The sequence below is a fragment of the Fusarium graminearum genome, chromosome 1 (assembly GCF_000240135.3).
Source record: "Fusarium graminearum PH-1 chromosome 1, whole genome shotgun sequence".
Classification (NCBI taxonomy): Eukaryota; Fungi; Ascomycota; class Sordariomycetes; order Hypocreales; family Nectriaceae; genus Fusarium; species Fusarium graminearum.
The window spans coordinates 4,821,886-4,842,146 of NC_026474.1; the positions used below are offsets into that span (position 1 = coordinate 4,821,886).

Genomic DNA, 20,261 nt, shown 5'->3' on the forward strand with positions numbered 1-20,261 from the left:
AGGGCTTATAAACAAATCCGAAACGACTTGGCTAGTTTAAATCACATTCGGGGTGTTTCTGCTAATAGTCTGGTTCATCACCTGTTGTTGAATCTACCCCTTGCCAATAGAGGTTCTTAACTTGACGTGGTTCATGGTGATAAATGTGACAGGGATTTGTTTGGAGGGGGGCGCTTAGAGACGCATATGGTTTCACTGCCACATGCTAGGTAGCTAACGTAGAATTCAACTCTCACCACTCTGGCCTTTTATTTTTTCTTTCTTCCTGAATACTAAAACTTTGATCTTTACTTTCATATTCCTTAAATTGTTCTACAGAGACTCAGTTTGATCATCTAATTTGTGCCCGCCCAGCGATACGACATCCCTCTAATCCCACAACATGCCCACTCAATACCCACGGCCTCCGCAGCGCGAATCATGGTTTGCGCCGCTGTCAATTGACCTCGTCCTGAAGGTCCTCAACACGACTCTTCTGCACCCTTTTGTCTGTTGGATTATTCCATTGTGCTTCCGCGCGCAGACGGTGAAATGGGAGGCTCCGCCTATGGTGGCCGCCATTGCGTGGGCCACTATAATCACGCTTTTCTGGATGGCCAATGTGATCAATCAGCGCATCGCTCATGGCATCCCACGTGAGGTTGATCTGAGCGAGGAGGTTATTGTCATCACTGGAGGTGCTAGCGGGCTGGGTCTGCTCATTTCTGAGGTGTATGGCATGCGCGGCGCGACAGTGGCGGTGTTGGATGTGAATGAGATGGAGAACACCGAGTCGAGAGGTGTTACGTACTACAAGTGCGACGTTGGCAACAAGGAGCAGGTCGCCAAGGTTGCGCTCCAGATTGAGAAGGATGTAAGTTGGCAAGTTCATGAAGACGTTAGGATTGTTGCTAACCCATACCTCAGCTTGGTACGCCGACTGTACTTATCAACAACGCCGCCATTGTCATTGGCAAGACTCTTTTGGATCTTTCCATGGACGAAATCGACAAGAGTCTCACAACCAACCTTCTCGGACCCTTCTACTGCTTAAAGACTTTCCTACCTGCTATTATTCGTGGCGGAAACGGTGGTACCATCGTCAACGTTTCTTCAGTCATTGGAACAGTCGGCGCTGCACAATTAACCGACTACGCCGCTGCAAAGGCTGGCCTCACAGCTCTGCATCGCTCTCTGACGGCCGAGTTGCGTCAAAGTCATCCCGACATCCGAACAGTGCTTGTGACTCCTGGACAAGTGAGCACGCCGCTATTCTATGGGGTCCAGACACCCAACTCCTTCATTGCGCCCGTCGTTGAGCCCGTGGATGTCACGAAGGAGATCGTCGCGGCTATTGACAGTGGTAGGGGTGCTACTGTGGCGATGCCTTTGTATGCACGATGGATAGACTGGATTAATGTGCTACCTGTCGGTGTGCAGACTATTGCGCGCTGGGTGGCGGGCGTGGATCGGGGAATGAAGACGTTTGTTGGGAGACAGGGACAAAAGCTGGAATGAACTTGACGCCGGCGTCTGGTTGAGATGAAAGTAGAAATATGTGAAATAAAATAGAAACGATAATGCGATAGTAGATGGTGTGTGCTTATTGGAGCATTAATACAAAGTCAACACAGGACTAAGTAATGGTTATAAGAGTTCCCTCGCGTATAATACACATGACTTGACACTCAGGGGATACAAGAAACTCGGTCTGTCCAGATGTAGATTCCGCAAAAGAGCCTCGGCCATACTCTCTTCACCTCCTAGGGACGCATGTAATGTCATGGTGCAAATGCGACGTGTTTGATCGTTTCATTGGCGCATAAATAAGTCTGACATGTCTTCTGCAGGTCTTCAGTTGCGTAACCCGAGAAAACATGTCCTGGGTCACAAATGCATCATGTGTGAAAGGATAACCATACAATAGGCTGCATAGTTCGGCGTTCGCATATGCTCTACCTACCTGACTGGACAGGAATATGACTAGGAGTAGAAAGTCTCCACGGGTCAGAAGGATGGAATAGGATATGTGTGCAGCTCTGCGGGCGTTATCTCATAATCAAATGTCTGTTGGCCGTGGCCAGCAATGGATTGGAAGGATGAACGAGCCTGCAAGGCATTGGTTACACCAGGACACATGTTTGTAGCCTCGACTTATAAAGGCATGACGTTGTAATGAATGTCTCAGAGTCTGGGGGGGTTTCATTGCCACAGTCAGGTGAAAGCGTTGACATTACGCCTGTTGTTCGGTGAGCTGGCCTGTCAAGCCGCCTGAGGTTTCATAGAATGACCCGAGAGTCTGGAAAGTTAAATTGGTTCCAATTCTCGAAAAACCTAAGCTAAGCGTAAATTTACTGTTTCTGATGAGAGTTTGTCGGCTACCCGAGCTAGAACCTCAAGACAGCTCGTGGTTGGAAGCTGCGATGGGAAGGTGGGGTTCTGGACCCCTTGTTTGGCGGGGAAACAGCGACCCGACTGACCCGACCCCGGGCAGAACGTCGTGTAACTTACTGTTACCCTCTCGCGAGCTTCCTACGCCCGCTGAGCTGCAATGAATAAAAGAATTTGTGAACCGCCAACCTCCAACAACATCTGCCTGAATTGTTATTGACCGATAATGACACCGCTTTGAGCGTCTAAGCGAGGGCCCGGGGCCACTTTCTCGAAAATGCACTCTGTCGTGAGCTTACAATCCATCATCAACCACATAGGTAGCATATTAAAGACGTTACTGACTTGCTGCAATACATAGAAGAACTGAGAATACCGTTGAATCGATGCAACATGAGCACGCGACATTTAAACATAAGCGACCCTCTTCTTCTACTGCACGATAAATCATAAATCGAGGCCGGCCTCGGTACCGATGACCCGTTGCAATCCATTCATACGCCCGCTGATGACTTTACGCCCGCTATTGGACCGAATGTAGTACCAACAGGTCAGAGTCCAGAGTGCTCACGAACTGATTGATAATTCATCATCAATCGAATCAGCTCGAATCATACGGCGAGAAACGACGGAAACAGTACAGCCACTTGTACTCTCATTTCACGACACTCAAAAAGCCAAGTCGAATTCATCTCAAGTCGATCGAACAGAGCCCGAGCAAGCGGCAGGCCTTATCTGCGCCCGTCCTCCAAGACCCCTCCCCACCAATCACGCTGCCATCACATCCTGCACCAGCCGCAGCCACGAGCCAACAATCCCACTTTGCTGCAGAGATAAGCGTTCTTGGGGGTTTCCACGCCCTTTTTTACTGCTACTCTACCTTACTTTATTCGCTTTCTACTGCAACTGCATTTATCATCACAACTCTACTTCTGCCTTCGCCCTCAGCCCGTAACTTCTTCTACCTCCTCCAATCCTGTCAGTTTTGTTCTGGACCTAGTCTAGCCATGCCATGCCACGAATCATGAACCGAGCCCTGATCCTTGGACATCCATCCTCCTCCTTCCCACATACACTGCATTGAACTGAACTAAATCATATGAAACTACTCATGTCCCCTGTTCCCGAGCTGTCAACTGTCTCGCTAAACCCTTTGACTTCCCGTCCGTGGACATTGCAACCTAAGACTTAAACTCAACTTAACTCCAGCCAACTTGGCTCTACTTGAGCTTTGGTCACTGAGACACACGCCTGGCCGTGTCTTAGAGTAGCTTCGACCTTGACTACATATAATCCTGCGCCCAAGCTCTGTCCTCACGACTACAGATGCAGGTCTAAACTACGACCGCCGCACCGAAAGGGGCTTTCTTCTATTCATCATCTGAAATCAAGTGAGCCGAATTGACAATGGGACAGTGGTGGGTTGATTCCCGCATCGAAGCCACCGTCACTCGGTCATATGTCGCCAGTCAGCTTCTTCCTGATGAGGTTGAGCGCCTAGATCGCCCTGTTGCCTTTGGTGGAGAGGATCTAACTGAGCGCACATACTGGGAAAGTATCCGGAATGATGCGCCTCGCCTGTTCCTAATCCTCGTCGACCTCGGTGTTCCTGACCAGATCTTTGGTGTTGTCGACGATGGTTGGGATGATGCTGAGCTCCCAATTGCCCTCGAAGATGTGGACCGATTGCTGTTGACCGCCACCCGTGACGAAAAGGTAGAGAAGAAGTTCTACCAGCGCCAGTTTCACTTCCTTTTGAAGCCTCTGCAGCGTGGGAACCATGTAACATATAAGGACAATGAGGTAGTGCCGCTAGACGTCGTTGAAAAACCTTCGCTACCCACGCACAAGTCAAACGGGCATGACAAGGTCAGACTCCCTAACATTCCAGGGGAAACCTTTTGTCGGCGACGATATGTGCTTGGAAACGGGCCTGGGGCTGTTCCGATGCAGGACTTTCTTGATGCGGTACACGGAATCAAAGGCCTGCAGAACGAACACATGATCTCGTACTGGGCGTCTTATACACAACACGGATGTGGATACGTTCTCTTCACGCCGTCGAGCGACTTCACCCTCAAGTCGTTTCTAGCGACAACACCTTCACAATTCAAGAATCTCGCTAAAGCTCGCCGAAGAGAGCTCATTATGAATTGGATCCTTTGTCTCGTCGACACGCTCTGCGACTTTCACAGCAAGAACCAGTCCCATGGATACATAAAACCCTCAACCATCTTCTTCACCAACCAAAATCACGTTTTCTATTCCGATTCAACTCGACTTACACCTGATAATGTGATTCTTCACACTGATAAATCGTCATTCGATCGCGAACGGTACGACTATGCAGCGCCAGAACTGTGGTCTCGACCTGCCGGGGCGACAAGCCCGTCACACAGATACCCGTCGTCGGATGAGGGCCATTTCGGAATGATACAGACATACGACCCGAACGGCTCACCAAATACCATGTTCATCGCCCCAAGTCCTCAGTATAGCGGCCAACAAGCCGACATATTCTCAGTTGGCTGCATCATACTGGAATTGCTATCATATTTAGTCAAACGAACATCAAGCAAATTTGCAAGCTTTCGATCAGCTAAACATAAGACAGCTGGTCGTGGTGGCGCAGTGCTGGATACATCTTTTCACAAGAACCTTGGACAGGTTGAACTATGGATGTCGGGTCTTGCGAAAGACGCGACTCGAAAGTCAACATCTACCAAAGATGGTGCAAACATCCTCAAAGGTGTTCACCCTATGCTACATGTTGTGACGGGCATGTTGGCGATGAACCCATATGATCGGCCACCCGCCATCGAAGTACAGCAACGTATCTATCAGATTTTAACCGATATTTGCAACATTTCGGAACCACACTGTGTACATCAATATTCGCAGGATCTCGAAGCGTCATTTGGCGGATTGCAGATTCATCCCATGGGTGATGGCCCCGTGGGCAGCCTGCCAGGCGGGTCGAACACTACGTACGGAACACCAAGGACTTATCAACACAGCCGAAATGGCAGCAGCGGGGGATATTCGCAAGTGAGCCGCACGACAGGTAGTAGCGAAGCCGACATGGAAGCAATCCATCAAGTAGGATCAGTCGGCCTGCACCAAGTACGAACCCAAAACTCATGGCCACGCAACGTGGCATATTCACAATACGCAGGAGTGTCGCAATACTCGGCAGGTCAATGGGACAGCCACACTGCATGAGAAGGATGAGCAATTGCGATGAGCGAGTGGGGTGCAGCTTTTTATTAGGATCAGACGCGAAACACAATGGTTTATTGGGACTTACGGATGTTGGTTACATTGTACGCATGAGCTGTACGCGAATTGAGTTCATCTTTTCGAGGCAGGGGCTGGCGTGCTTAGACATGAATAGTTTTATTTGCTGAAACAGGGACAGGGACAGGATATGAAAAGTAAATGTTAGTTACAACCGGCTTTGGATGGGATTTGGTGCTTCATGGTATATTGATGGAATCTGTGGAATTATGTACGATTCATGATCGAATGAGTAAAATCTCAAGTTCAAGTTCAGTCTCAATTCTGCTTACAGCATCGTTTACTAGTATGCGTGCATATGTGATCAATTGCCTCATGTTGGTTGGACGAGTGTTTGAGACACTAGTAAGCGGGAGTATGAAACATGGGAAGAATGTCTTTACGATCTGACTAATAGGAAATAACAGCTAATTACCAGCGTCACAACGTTAAGGGGATGCAGCCCTGTTATAGATTTGTGCATGATGCTCTGATAATTACAATAATACCACTCGTTCAAACTCTTACTCATACATTACAAGGCACAATTAATTGTTTCGGGCCCTACCGAGTTAAGGGATCATGCAAGGCCGTTTCAAGACATGGATAGGTCCCTGAGGAGTCATCAAAAGAAGAAGAACTGACGTTAGAGATGCCAAGACAAATGATGCAAGCCGCGCACTGCACTTTTCTGGCACATTACCAGATCCAGATGAAGATCAACATTATACAACTTTGTTTTTTCCTTTTTCCCCGATACATTAGACAAGTGTCACTCTGTGTATTTTACATTGCAAGGTAGCCGCGCAGAAGAGAAAGGTTCCCTGGATATTCTCGACGAATCGGCGCAATAGTGGAACTCGCCAAAGTTTTTTCGAGGAGCGTACGTCATGGGTACCCGGGAATGTGGGGGAAAAGACCGTGGTCCAGATGGAAGAGGAGAAGAAGGAGGAAATACATTCAGGAGAGGAGAAAGGAGAAATGAAAAACCTTGGATAGAGAAGAAGAACGTGCGGTTATCGCGGAGACGGGGAATCCACAACCTAGAGAAACAAGAAAAGACGATGAGGGGTTTTGTTTATGTCTTACTATACTTCGGACCCCATCCTTGGCTTCTCGTTGGAATAGTCAGTACCAAACAGTAAACTGTCGGTCCGTAGAACTGGTTACCTGTGTACCTATCGCCCGGAAACCCGTTCAGGGGCGCTGTGGCAAGATCTAGTGCCAGCTAGACGGGCCTGATTGTGTCTCAGCATGAGTCAACCGACGAGGCTTTCAGAAAGAAGACCAGAACTAGAAGCTACCTTATTCTAGATCGTGATGGATTGAACGCATGTCACGATAAAGGACAACAGATGTAAGACAGATGGAGAAATGCCCGAACATTGAGTGTGTCGTCAATACGTATCCAATGCAACTCAGCGTTGCATTGGAGTAACCCCTGCCCTGCTTGCGCCCCTGTAAATTGTAAGCTCTATGTAGTCACAGCCCATGCAAGGCTACCCGCAGAAACAGAGACAGAAGCAGAAGCTGTTCAAGCTTGAGAAGACGAAGAGGGGAACGGAGCTCAACGCGATCCGACTAGCAAAGCTCTGTCTGCTCTGCTCTGCTCTGCGTTTCCCCGACGGAAAAGACCTTTGACTTTTTTAGGGGGTGGCAAGAGCAAAGTTTACAGGTTTCTCTCTCACACCAAAGAGGTTTTCGAAGGGGCTTTTGGGCCAATAGCCAATCGGTGAGTGCTGATTTATCGGGAAGACCTAACCAAGGGCGAGGCAGAAGCAGAAGAGAACAAGAGCCTTCCGAAGAAACTTGCCTTGCCAGGTGGGTTACATAAAAACCGGTACTGATTGAGCGGTTGATGGAAATATTAGACCAGTTTATGTGAGTATGCAGCCTGAGGGAGTCTCAACATTTATGTCTAGTCATCTTCACGTCCCTGTTTTCTGCGACCCACCAGCTTGTCCATCGTATTCTCCACTTGAGCTAGAAATGCTGTAATGCAGCGCAGCGGGTGCAGCGCATTTCCAGTGGATGCAGATGCAGTTCTGTACCGGTACGTACTGAGTGTATCCCCCGAATCAAGGAATTGGATCCATCGAGGTACAGTACGTCTAGGGAAGGAAAAAAAAAAGGTGGGCACTAGCAGGATCGACTCGGATGGGCTTGCAGGGGGCTTCGATAATGAGTTTAAGGGAAGGGACAAGGCAAGGCAAGGCAAGGCAAGGTCATGTCGATTTGATGAACAGGAGTAATAAAGCTTTGAGCTTTCTGTTACCAACATCCATGTCTTGAAAAGAAATAAACAACGTAGACCATCCCCCGTCAATCGAAATCCATCTCCATCTCATCCATCTCACTTTGCTCATCAACCTTGATCGACCTGCATTAACTCACTCTTCTCTTATCAGCTACAACAAGAAATCAAGCCAAACAACCCCCCACGATTGAGATCACACACACAAACAAACACACCCACCACAGGAAGCATACTTGACGCGTGGCCGACCGGGCCGCTACTGCAAACTTGTACTCGCACTACGCCAATCGTCGTCCTTTTGGCGTGCCATTTACGGCTTTTCCCTTTTTCTTCCCTCAGCTTGGGCTCTTTGTTGGAGAGGGGTGTGGTACAAACGAAACGAGGCTGCCTCTACCTGAGCCTAAAAGTCGACAAGGACGAGAAACAACAAGCATCGCTTAAGCTTAACTACAACTCTACAACCCTCTTTTCTTTCCGTTTTTTTCTCTCTCATTCCCAAAACCCGGTCGCTTCTCTATTTTTTTTTTGGTATCCATCGAGAGGATCGAACCAACTTGGGAGGAAAGAAAAAAACATCCAAGAGAACAAAGTTAATCGTTGGCTGCGTCGATCAATCGTTTGCGACGAGGCTTTGAGAAGGGGAAAACTCTCTTATCGGATTTGCTTTTATACAACGCCATCGACTACTTTTCTGGAAGAAGGAGAAGCATTTAAGTTTGTTCTTTATCAAGATGCGCTCGCCACTACTTTTCTTGCTCTGCGCATTCATGTCTTTGGCAATTGCTGCTGAAGTGCACATGTCTGGTAACAGAGCGCCAACATCTCAATTCGCAACACATGGTAAGTTTTGACACTTTCTTCCTATTTAAATCACAGAGAGACCATTCAAGTACTCACAATTACAAGGTGTTGCATCCCAATTACCCTGTCGCGACCAGGCCATCCATACCCAAGACCGCGTCCGCGTTCGACAAGCCGCCCTATCACAAATACACGGCCACAGCGCAAAAGCATCCATCGTCCAGACAGCATCCGTCAACGTCAAAGCCTTTGCCAACGGCGGCATGAGTTTCCTCTTCGGTCTGGCGTCCTCATCTAACGACGTCCTCGACTACATCAACAACGGCACCACCTCTGTTTTCTCAAGAAGCGTCACCGGCGAAAAAGGGAGCGCGGCCTCAGGGCGCAAGCATGTTGCTTATACCAGCATCGCCCTTGTTCTTGTCATGCTCTTTTTCGCCGTGTGGATGTGAACGAATTGAGGCTAGGAACTCTTCGACTTGACGGTTCTACGACACGATACTTTCTGCTACTCTTTTTCGCGCGCAACCTTTTATGATACCCCTACCGGATTTGGCGTTTTATCTGGGTCGGCCTTTTATTTGCTTTTGCATCGGTACATACACACTTTACTTTCTACTTCTCTAAGGGGATGCTGGTTCATGGGTTTTTGGAGAAAACCGTTCCTTGGTGGGGAAGCTCGCAGCTGTGCTGCATCTGCATTCGGGTGGGCATGGATGCATGGATCGATGAACGATTACGGTTTGATAAATAATGATGGCTACGTAATGACGTGTTTGGCATATGGGATGGGACGAACAATGCATCAATGGTTGGAATATACTCAGGGAACATAGGTACTCATAGACATGGATAAGGTACAAATCAAGTAAGGAGCTGCATAGTTCTTGATTACTTTTGGATAATAGAGTTTGAAGGCTGAGGTCAATTCTCATTGCAGACAATATCGATAATACATTCTTGATCAACTTAATCTGGCTATTTCATCTCACTATGGCCCAAGTCATGATACCAACAGCAATGGGCATGGCGAACAAGGTTGGACCGAGGAATGCATGACACGCACTTGACTTGACCACTCCGACTTCTCCAAACTTGATCCCTGTATGGACCGCATCGCTGGTCTTATCGCCGTGAAACAACCCGGTGATCATCGCTCTTGGCATAGAGTGCTTGCGCAATGATGTCTGTATGCTGAGACAGCCATCTGGAGCACACATTGTGCCATCTGGACAACATCCTCCACCGAGGTCTCTGCCACACTGCGTCGTATTGACCGCGCACACTGCGGGGTGCTCCTCGTCGACGATGCATTCGTCACTCTGAGCGCAGCAGTAAATACCCGAGGGCGAAATACGTGTCTTTGTGTGGTGGCATACTGTTAGCGGCGGGCAATATATGTCCTAAACTAGATAGTCAGTCTCTCTCTCTCTGCTAGCCTCGAAGCTTGTGTTTGAGGACGAAGATGAAACGTACCGGTCGAGGGAAAGCTTGGCAATCTTGAAGCTGAGCACCACAAACCTGAGAGGGCGGGTGGTAAGGTTCTACTTCTTCGTTCACATTGTTGTCATGAGTCGTCTTGATCAAAACCTGGTCTTGCGCTGAGGCGAGGTTTGTCAGGTTTTCGGACGAGTGATCCTAGTGCCCGTTTGTAGTCTCGAATACGACTATCACGGCGACTATGACTACGACGATGAAGAAGATGGAAAAGGCTACCATCAAGGCATATCGGATCCTGTGGTCGAGGCGGTGTTCCGATGTGCCCCATGGAGTTCGGGTATGTGTTTGACACTGGTTTCTATCAACCATTAGGAGCGTTGGGTATAGGGATTGAGGGATATGGGCTTTAGGATACATAGGACAAGGTTATTTTTCATTATGTGATTAATGATGGTGATGATGGGAGGTTGATGTATTGCGAGTTGTGTAAGTGAATCATCTTTACAGGTACATCTACGTAGAAGGCTCCTTCCATGAACTGTAAAAAATCTTCCGGCAGCGCTGGCTTCCAACTTGAACTCTTGACCCGACGTAAGTCAGATAACGAAACGAATAATCTAAGCGTTGTGATAAGTAAAGAGTGCAGACTCATGTAAGCGGGCCTATTGCTGTAGTAAGCAAGCAAATGGGCATATAAATTAGCAATGCCATCTATTATACTGACATCACAACTGGGTACCTGGGTAATTTGTGACATGCGAGACATGAAAACGAAACTGATCAATCCAACAACAATCCACATCATCAGACGGCTAGAATAAGAGTCCCCTCATCTTGGCTGAATTGTAGCTTCAGACCGAGTTACATTTGACAGAACAACCGACGAATATATGTCATGAACCAGTAGTATTCATATCAGTTTGAGCCGTAGTTAGGAAGAACCGAGAGCAGATTCTCATACAACTAGTCGCGGACAACATTGCCAAGCCATGCTACCACTAGATCTGCCTATATCACTCTCCTTTATTGAGACTTGTGGAAATCAAGAGAAGAAAGTTTTCTTGTGATAAACTCATTCAAATTTGACGCCCTTGTGAGTAAAGGACGGTCCTTTCCAGCGAAGCAAGATAATGGCTTTTCATGTCATTTCCTCCTTATTGTATAAGACGACGACGAGTAGCTACAATAAATTTAGGTTGGTTTATTCATTAATTATGCACTGTAACCCACTCAATCCTAGTCTGAATAGATATACAGCTGTAGATTGTATTCATACTCTTAATTAGAAATGATCAAGTATTTTTCCTATTGTGTTATACCTTCTATAAAGTCAAGTATGATTGTTTAATGAGTGCTCAAAATGCCAAGTTTTTTTCTGATGAAAAGAGAAGCCGTGATTCGCTGTCAAATTCTGTCAAGGCCTTTTCCTTCCAAGAAGAGCACTAACCACTCCACTCCGACTTCTTCACCAATCAAAACAAACAACTAGTTCTCATATGCCAATCCCCAGCCATTGCATCAAGTCGGTCCAGATAATCACCGGTCCCCCGCGATAAAGATCAAGCCTTGGATCGATAAAAGTACTGGCCTGGCTTCAAGGCACCTTCCCAAGAAAGATAAAATAACTAAAAAGAAAAGAAAAATACACGAATAAGCTCCCGGAGACTCGGCGAAACAAACAATCACCATAGAACTCGACTCAGCATCCGACACTTGTCCTATCCAACCTCGCTCTGTTTTGAAGAGACTTGATCGATTTCTACCGACCCAATTTTCTTCTGTGTATCGATAGAAGAGGGCCATTTCTGAGGGCAAAATCTTTCCAAGATACATCCATCAACCGCCGCCTCAAAGACTACGCCGCCGCGCCGAACAGCACCACGCCACGAGCTGACGTGCTAATACACGATTGAACTGCCTCCAGGCTTTGCTTCCATTGCTTATGCTTTAATAAAGCCGTCATGATGGCTGAGCCTGCCCAGCCTGAGCTCAGCGCGGCCATGTCCCCGACGGGTGCGTAGAAAGCTTCCTGCCATGCCAGACTTGGACGGGACAATCTTTTACTTTGCCAAACTAAAGCCAAGCCAAACATGCAATGCTGACTGCCGTGACCGTAGGGATCAAGCAAGAGCCCAGCCATGAGGCTGACATCCTCGAGGGTCTTGATCTTGACCTTGAATCCATCATGCAAGCTGCGACCAAGCGGCCCTTTGAAGACCATTCTAACGACGACGATCCGAACAAGCGAGTCAAGTCTGAAACCGAACCTGTCCAACAAAACACGCTCGAACTCGACCAAGGAGCCGAAGAGTCACTAGAAGATGGTCTTGCGCTTCTCGTGCACAATGCGCTCAACAACGCCAATGACTTTATGTTCGACACCACGACCGACCAGATGGACATTGATGGCATTCCCGATCACCACCTTCCACCGCCTCCTCCGCCATCTTCACCCTCGGTCACCTTCTTTTCCGATCCTCAAAAGTACTTGCGCAAAGCCAGTCGACATGCGCTGGGCAATATGGTAGGTCGCGCGACCGTAGAGATGCCGCAGCGCTTACATAGGTGGGATAGGCACTTTCCGTTCTTTTGTTGTTCTCGCAATCCTTCGATGATTCCATCAAACCGATCCAAGACGCCGATTCGCAACACGCCAAGTCTTTTCACGACCTTCAAACATCTTTTGCGCAAATCAAGCAGATCTATTCTTCGGGTCCCATTCTCTCTGCAGACGAGCCAGACCTTCAAGACCACGAATCTCGCACGATTCTCGATCTAGCGAACCTTGCTCAATTCTGCATTTGGCTATTGCAAACTACGCCTTCATACAGCGAAGCTCATCAACATTTCCACGCGATCTTCCGAGGCCAGGTATCCGATCTTGGTTCTGATGCTCTCGATCTGTATCTCTCGCTCAAGACCCAAGTGGCCATCGATGCGCTTGTCTCAAAAACAACAGAACAATCAAGTGAGCAAGTATTGGAAGAGGCTCTGATTAATGGGATGGAAGATAAGCTACGCGGACTTCACAATGGGTTCGATCTGACACCTGCCGACTCCGAATTCATCACTTCAGTCCGATCAAGAAAGACGTCGCTTGAAGGCGAGACGTCAACTGAGTCTGGTGGGTATTATTCTCCTCAAAGGAAAATGCATTTTACTAAGAAGCTACAGCGGTTCTGCGAGAAAAATACAAGGTGGATGATCTGCTACGACAGGTTTCAACGTGTGTCAAGACCCGCCTTGCTTTGATGTCGGATCTTGGGTCAAGACTAGGCCATCCTATGCGATCTAGCGAAGAAACTGCCGTTGATCTCTTGGGCGACACAAGCTGTGATCCAACTCTCGACATGGAAGATCTTTCCTCTTTCTTCGAAAAGACAACTTCAGGTCTTGTTCAGGACGCCTTAGCTGGCTTGACTGAGGACACTACAACCACCAACCCTAATCCCGAACCCAACCCCGATCCCATTCCTGAGCCAGCGCCTGCCGTCGCTGAAACCATCGAACCGGCTCCAACAGCTGAGCCTACCAAGACTCCAGAAAAGGAGCCTTCTTCTACACCTCAGACAAACGGGAAGCCGGACTTGATAACGGATTATAAGGAACTGGAGGCACTGGTGGCTGAGAGTACGTCCAATTATGTCAAGACCACATTACATGGACTGTCGCCCGCTCCATACCAACCTACAGTTCCACAAAGTACTAGTAAGTTTCTAAGCCAGGGATTCTCAGAGATTATAGGCTCACCAGAACGTAGCACAAACATACTTGAACCAACTCCAACAGCAACAGGCTCACAATACGTACTACTCGTCATACACACAGAGCATACCCGAGCCGCAACCACCACCACCCGAGCCAGGTCACAACTTGCCGCCGAACCAAACCTTTCCTAGCGCGATACTATATGACAAAGCTCGACAGGCGGCTCTCTCTAAAAATTCGTCGCATACCAGGAGAGAGGGTCTTCACTCGACACGGCGTCCTTGGACTCAAGAAGAAGAAAAGGCGCTCATGGCGGGTTTGGATATGGTCAAAGGACCGCATTGGAGCCAAATACTGACCTTGTTTGGACAAAGCGGCACAATATCAGATATACTTAAAGATCGGACACAAGTGCAACTCAAGGACAAGGCCCGGAATCTCAAGTTGTTCTTCCTCAAGACCAACTCGGAGATGCCATACTATCTCCAAGCAGTTACGGGTGAGCTTAAAACCCGCGCCCCTACGCAGGCGGCCAGGAAAGAGGCCGAAGAACGCGCGAGACTGAGTTCGGAAGAGCAGCGTGCGACGCTCAACGGGATAATGACCCTAGCTGGAGGCCTGCAGAACCCACAGCAGGGGCAAGGACGGGCAGCAGGAACCCCAACCTCAGCTGTCGGCTCGGGAGTTATGACGCCTGCTCAAGCTGCGAGCGCCGCCCAGGCTGCATCTTCGCAACAGGGTCAGGCGCACAATCAAGCGACTACTCACTCATACAACCCAGCTACCTCATCCGGGTATCCACCATCGACGCTGCCGCAGTCCAGACCAAGCATCATGTCACCGCCTCAGCAGTCGCCTCATCAAGCAGCTCGTCCGCAATCTTCTCAAATGTCCATGTCTCCTCAAACACCGCGGTCGCAAGTCCCCCAGCAAAATCACAACGCCATGCATTCTCCCGTCCACGCTCAGGCGGCTGCCCAAATGCGTTCCCACACATCGACACCCGTCGGCCAGCTGCATCACTCTCCACCGACACAACACACACCAACTACCCAACCTGCGGCCCAGCATCATGCTCAGACTCACTACGCGCCCGTTCCACACACTCAGCTCAGTTACCCATCCCCTACCTCTACCAACGCCACACCAGACATGCATTCGCATAATCACGTACCGGCACCGGAGACGCAGATGGATCAGCATATGCATGACAACGCCGCAGAGGCAGCGCTGTTGCAAGGTCTCCAGGCTGCGGTGGCTGAGTCTCTGTAATGCATCGTTACGTGAAGAAGAAAACGCGGAGCAATGCCTGTTTCTTCTTCTCGGTGTTCTTTTCTTTTCAAGCTTATTTTCTATTGAATTCGCGATGAATCAGTTTGCCCTATAGCGAGCCAGGGCAACTAGGTTGATACTCATCAGGGTGCATCAAAGCGCAGTTGGCTATTTTCGTTTCTGCGTAAAAAAAACGTTTTGTTCTTTTATAGATCTGAAACGCCTCATAGGCCGATTTTTTATTAAAGGAGAGAGGAGGTTAGAAGAAAACAACAAAGGGGGTGGAAGTCTGACTTGGAATGATACCACGAATAAGGAGTACAATGTGATGGGTACGGAAGGGAAGCGACTGGCGATAGATCATTAAACATCTAATACACCAGCGTCAACTGTTCGGTTTTTCCTGTGATACACTCGTGACGATGCTTATTTCGTCTCCAAGGAAGCCTGGTACGCCAGAAATCCCCGCTATTATACTAGCTAGGACCGTCTCGGGGAGCTTGTTTATGGTTGTTGTTAGCCGAACCTCGGGTTCTTCTTCTTCTTAATGGTTCGTTACTTAATGCATCGTGCCGTTGCCCTGTAGCGAACGGTAACAATTTCAACCCGGGTGGCCCATGATCTCGAGGTTGCACTTGTGAGACGTATCATTGATGGTTCAATAGTAGAGCCGCAGGTGCAGTAGACAAATGTATAAAGCTATAAATGTAGTCTATAATCATCTCATGAACTACTTTTACCATGATAGCCTGTTCTCTCAAAAGCGTTGAGAAGTAAAATATTCAGCCAACATGTACAGTCCTCAGTATCGGAAAGGAGGCATTCGCGAGACGACCTGCGCGGCAACAGGGACTATATGTCGCAACACTACGACTAATCTCAGAATCGATGGCCATACATTTAAATCGCTATATTGCCAGTTCCATGCTTGTAGACAGATTGAAGCAGGCCGAGCATGTGCAGTCGCGAAACCACCAAGTGCTATAGTATGCAGTCAACGTATGTTGAGCACCACGTCTTTAACCACTGGGATGGCTAATGTTTGAGAAGATAGTCGATGCCAGGCTGTCGATAATGGGATGGGATGTGCTCTAGACGTCAAGGACGGGAATACGGCCATGCATAAATATTGCATACAGCTCCGTAAGCTGACCTTCGCTGGTACCACCCATGCGAAACTAACTGCAAACTACAGATTTATGTGGATTTTCTGGTTGCGAGAACGAAAGATCAAAACGAAATGAGCAATACATACCATTCTGCGTTGATCACCGGTGCGAGCAGGACAACTGTCGCAACTCCAAAGACGTCGGAATCTTTTGCAGGTCTCACACTTGTGACGACCAATACTGTGTGGCCTTCGCTCCAGGTATTGACTTGGATGACCCGCAGAGGTTCTGCAAGCGTCATCGTCAATGCCAGAAGCCTCAGTGTCCACGTCTCTGTCATACCCGTGATGACGGTCAACCCTCGCCATTCTGTGGCGCACATTACTGCCAGGCACCTGACTGCGAAGATGGTCGTGAAGCAGGGTTGTTCTGCCCCGAGCACACTTGTGCTGAACTAGGTTGTCTGAAGGGTAGGGAATCTTTCAAGACTGAGTACTGCAAAAGTCACAAGTGCAAGACAAAGCACTGCCGGCTGAGGAGATTGGACAGTGGTTATTGTCCATACCACGAGTGCGTGTATGATGGCTGTGGAGCTGAGGTGGTGGAGGGTCGACTTTGCGAAGTCCACCGACGGCGCATGGAGTCGAGCTTTGGAAGAAGGCTTTCAACTCAAGGGATGGGATACGCTATGCATGGAGATGGTGAGTTTCCGTGATCCATCCAGATCTCGAACCGTTAGTTCAATGCTAAAAGATAGAAGACCTCCTTGATCCATGCCCAGGCATCAATGACAGAAGAGGATGTGGCCGAAGAGTTGAACATGGCAATCAGTTCTGTCAACACCATATGTGTCAGATCCACAATTGCCAGGCTCCAAGGACTAGATCATCCGACTTCTGTATCGATCACGGGTGCCCTGCAGTGGGATGCCATGAACCCAGGCAGATACAACCCCAAGAGTGGCTTCGAGGCAACACCGATGGGGTGTTCTGCAAAGAGCATGCTTGTAGCCATGTTGGTTGTCAAAACCAAAATGCTGAAGATTCAAACCGATGCCCGCGGCACGGAGGAGGCCACGTGCCAAGATTTGGACCAAGGATGGAACCAGAAGATGAGAGGCTAAGTCGAGTTTTTCGAACCGATGCGAGGGATTCAAATGGCTACCGACGTAATGGGCGAGATGGCCAGAGACAACTCGGCTGGGCCGAAGTTAGGGATAGAGATCCCTGGACAGCATGGGGCATGGCGATGTAATCCGAGCCGGATTATCAAAAAGTGTAAAAGAGATGAGTACATCAGCCTTTTCAACCAAGCCACGCTCGCGTCATTGGGGGCCGACTGCCTGCTTGACTAAAAAGACAAGATGGTGTCATTACTAGGCAGATCTGAAGCCGTAAATTGAGGTTATTCCCAAAAGACGAGGTGGGGTCCGTCATGTTGAGTGTGGCTTGGAAGGCGGACCTGGGCCGAGCCGGGAAGAAAGATAAAGAGCTTGCATTCGGGTTCTGCAAGGGCCAGGGTAAGTGCAAGGGGTCCCGTGGTGGCGATTTCTGTTTTTGAAAGTGATGGTGTTGAATGAGGGAAGGAAGGAGGAGGCCGCTTGAGCAAGCCATGATGTACCTGTCATGCGGCTAGTGGGCAGTACGTTTTGGTTCCGACACTGTGCATATAGCTGTATGATAAGTGCTGTGTACAGTGCTAATATTCGTCATGCACAGCCTCGGGTCGTTTGACATGACCCAACCCACGCGATGTCCCGCTCTGGCTCATCAGGGACGAACACCTGCCAGCATGCACGTCACTCAGCTAAAAAGGCAAGGTAATGCACGACACATGGCAACTTCCATCTTTAATAGGTGCAAATTCAATTAGCAAAGTAGCATCTACCCGTCATCCAAATCTATTAGCCGCAGCCGCCAGGGTCTTTTCTTTTGCTGATCTTCTTTGACGCGCTTGGACATGTCGTACCTGCATAGATTTACTACCAATCTTGGCCTATCACTATGAACAGAATTCATCAACAACAAAGAATGACGCAAAAAGCATTAGCCAAGTAGAAGCCATTTAATTACTTATTTTCATAGTATTATCTTCTTCATTTTCTTCATATGTTTTATGCCTCCACTCTTGCTCTTTGTCTGCCTGCTCAGCACATACTCTGTAAATGACCACCCCTATGAGACACAAACCCATACATCATGACCACGCGCCACTCTGTAGACTCAAGTTATACTGCTGTTATTTTCAACCACACTAGCTATACTCCAAAGTACCATAATTCAACCCTTCTTCCCATCCTGTAATTACCCTGCCACAATCTCTCAACTAACAACCCAAGTCCTACTATCTAAACCGAGACACTCACTTACACTTTCTCCTATCATCTGCCCCTATAAGCCACGATAACTCCAGCATGATTCTCTTCTATTCTATTTTGGAGTACGCGTGCTGCCAAAGTGGAACAATTCGAGTCCGAGCCTTGGAGAGTGCTTACAAAAGAAACACCACATCAATGCGGCTTGGACATAATTTCCTTGTTCAAACACCTCTGACCTTCTTTGATCACCTGCATTAGTCCAACTGTCTCTTTCAAACAGTCATTCTTTATCCGTAGGACCTATTTTCAAGACAAGTATAGGTCACTTGTTGAAACTCGACAAGACTCGTTTATGAGTTCCGAGTCCTAGACACTTTCTTTATATCTATCGTCGCCTGCCCAACTATCTTGCTTATACCCGTATCAACTACTCACTACTAACACTGAAGAAATTCTTGACTACATCGGATACAAGAGACAAGCATTACGAAACTAAACAACAGCTTAAAGTCAACTCAATATGTCTCGACGCTGCTACGTTGAGACCAGCCCTGATGGCCGTCCACAGCTCGTGACCATCAAGCGCTCACGATCCTATCATCACACTCATCGGCACCAATGCGATTACTACAAAGTCAGTCGCGAAGAATGGAAGACTCTTATCCGCCAGAACGAACTCCTCGATGAGGCGAATCAAGCCTACGCAGCACAAAACGAAACTCTCCGATCAAGACTCCATGCTTCCGAGGCCGAGACTCATCGCCTCTGCCACGTCGTTATACCGGCTCTCAACGATCAGGTCGCTAAGCTCTCACGAGAGAATGAATGCCTTCGTCGTGCCGCAGAGAAGCCATGCGACCCTCCTTTCCACATACTTCCTATCTCTACTCACAACCATAGCGAGCTCGAGCGGCTTCGTGAAAAGGTGTGCAAGCTTGAGAAGGAGAACAAAGCGCTTAGAGATGACAATGGCGATCTTCGCTTCAGACTGCGTGAGCTGTCCAAGCAGGTCGACCAGAGTCTCAGCCGCAGGGTCGCGGAATTGACCAAGCAGATTGAGTACTGGACCAACCAATCCGGCTTCTGGAAGAAGAAATACGACGAACTACGGGAGAGACATCTGGGTCTGATTACAATCGTCGAGTCCAAGACGGAGAAGACAGAATACTACGATGACGTTCTGAAGCGGCGGCGAGTCTGTTAAGCTTGAGCTTGATTTTTATTTCTGAGCCACCAAGCGTTTGAGATTTATTTCTTTGGCTGGGCAGCATGATATTATTGGAATAGAACAATGAATAAGGCCCAGACTGATACCTTATTTCCGCCTTTGTTGACACAGCCACCAGCTGGCATTATTCCCTTACACCCGTCCCTTCTTTCAGCACGATCTTCTGTCTTTGTCTTCAAGGTAAGAAACATCCATCTTTGGCATCATGCAATGGCTCATTAAAAACCACAGTTGATACCCATTTATGCATGGGGGTCGTGTCTCGGATGTCACCCAAGACTTTACAACCCATGCTCTCTATTTCTTTTTGTTCTGGCTTACACATGTTTGGAGGTAACGTCAAGGATTTAAGAGCAATCCGTGGGTATTTTGATAGTACGCATGGGTATTCTAGTGGTTGAACAAATTGAACATCCCACTTACCTGTGGTCCCTCAATAATCATATCAAGAGAGTCTCATGAAACAAGAAATTGCCTGCTGCC

The 20,261-nt window shown here is 48.3% G+C and overlaps 7 protein-coding genes across 7 annotated transcripts; 6 read left to right on the forward strand and 1 right to left on the reverse strand.

The window, feature by feature from the left end:
- Positions 1 to 321: 321 nt before the first annotated feature.
- FGSG_01453 (uncharacterized protein) lies at positions 322 to 1,497 on the forward strand (the record flags this gene model as incomplete). The annotated part of the gene is made up of 2 exons (XM_011318957.1): positions 322 to 853; positions 907 to 1,497. The coding sequence occupies exons 1-2, from the start codon at positions 383 to 385 to the stop codon at positions 1,495 to 1,497; spliced, it is 1,062 nt and encodes a 353-aa protein (XP_011317259.1). The 5' UTR covers positions 322 to 382.
- A 2,280-nt stretch (positions 1,498 to 3,777) lies between these two features.
- On the forward strand, positions 3,778 to 5,592 carry FGSG_01454 (uncharacterized protein; the record flags this gene model as incomplete). The annotated part of the gene is made up of 1 exon (XM_011318958.1): positions 3,778 to 5,592. The coding sequence occupies one exon, from the start codon at positions 3,778 to 3,780 to the stop codon at positions 5,590 to 5,592; it is 1,815 nt and encodes a 604-aa protein (XP_011317260.1).
- A 3,148-nt stretch (positions 5,593 to 8,740) lies between these two features.
- Positions 8,741 to 9,156, forward strand: FGSG_01455 (uncharacterized protein; the record flags this gene model as incomplete). The annotated part of the gene is made up of 2 exons (XM_011318959.1): positions 8,741 to 8,743; positions 8,794 to 9,156. The coding sequence occupies 2 exons, from the start codon at positions 8,741 to 8,743 to the stop codon at positions 9,154 to 9,156; spliced, it is 366 nt and encodes a 121-aa protein (XP_011317261.1).
- Positions 9,157 to 9,687: 531 nt separating this feature from the next.
- FGSG_11957 (uncharacterized protein) lies at positions 9,688 to 10,513 on the reverse strand (the record flags this gene model as incomplete). Its single annotated transcript, XM_011318960.1, has 3 exons — positions 9,688 to 10,107; positions 10,181 to 10,342; positions 10,394 to 10,513. 3 exons carry the CDS (start codon positions 10,511 to 10,513, stop codon positions 9,688 to 9,690), a joined length of 702 nt encoding a protein of 233 aa, XP_011317262.1.
- A 1,592-nt stretch (positions 10,514 to 12,105) lies between these two features.
- Positions 12,106 to 15,455, forward strand: FGSG_01457 (uncharacterized protein; the record flags this gene model as incomplete). Its single annotated transcript, XM_011318961.1, has 5 exons — positions 12,106 to 12,157; positions 12,262 to 12,668; positions 12,719 to 13,268; positions 13,319 to 13,774; positions 13,905 to 15,455. 5 exons carry the CDS (start codon positions 12,106 to 12,108, stop codon positions 15,122 to 15,124), a joined length of 2,685 nt encoding a protein of 894 aa, XP_011317263.1. The 3' UTR covers positions 15,125 to 15,455.
- Positions 15,456 to 15,915: 460 nt separating this feature from the next.
- On the forward strand, positions 15,916 to 17,356 carry FGSG_01458 (uncharacterized protein; the record flags this gene model as incomplete). The annotated part of the gene is made up of 5 exons (XM_011318962.1): positions 15,916 to 16,123; positions 16,175 to 16,267; positions 16,320 to 16,803; positions 16,841 to 16,934; positions 17,015 to 17,356. The coding sequence occupies 5 exons, from the start codon at positions 15,916 to 15,918 to the stop codon at positions 17,354 to 17,356; spliced, it is 1,221 nt and encodes a 406-aa protein (XP_011317264.1).
- Positions 17,357 to 19,070: 1,714 nt separating this feature from the next.
- On the forward strand, positions 19,071 to 19,754 carry FGSG_01459 (uncharacterized protein; the record flags this gene model as incomplete). The annotated part of the gene is made up of 1 exon (XM_011318963.1): positions 19,071 to 19,754. One exon carries the CDS (start codon positions 19,071 to 19,073, stop codon positions 19,752 to 19,754), a length of 684 nt encoding a protein of 227 aa, XP_011317265.1.
- Positions 19,755 to 20,261: the final 507 nt, after the last annotated feature.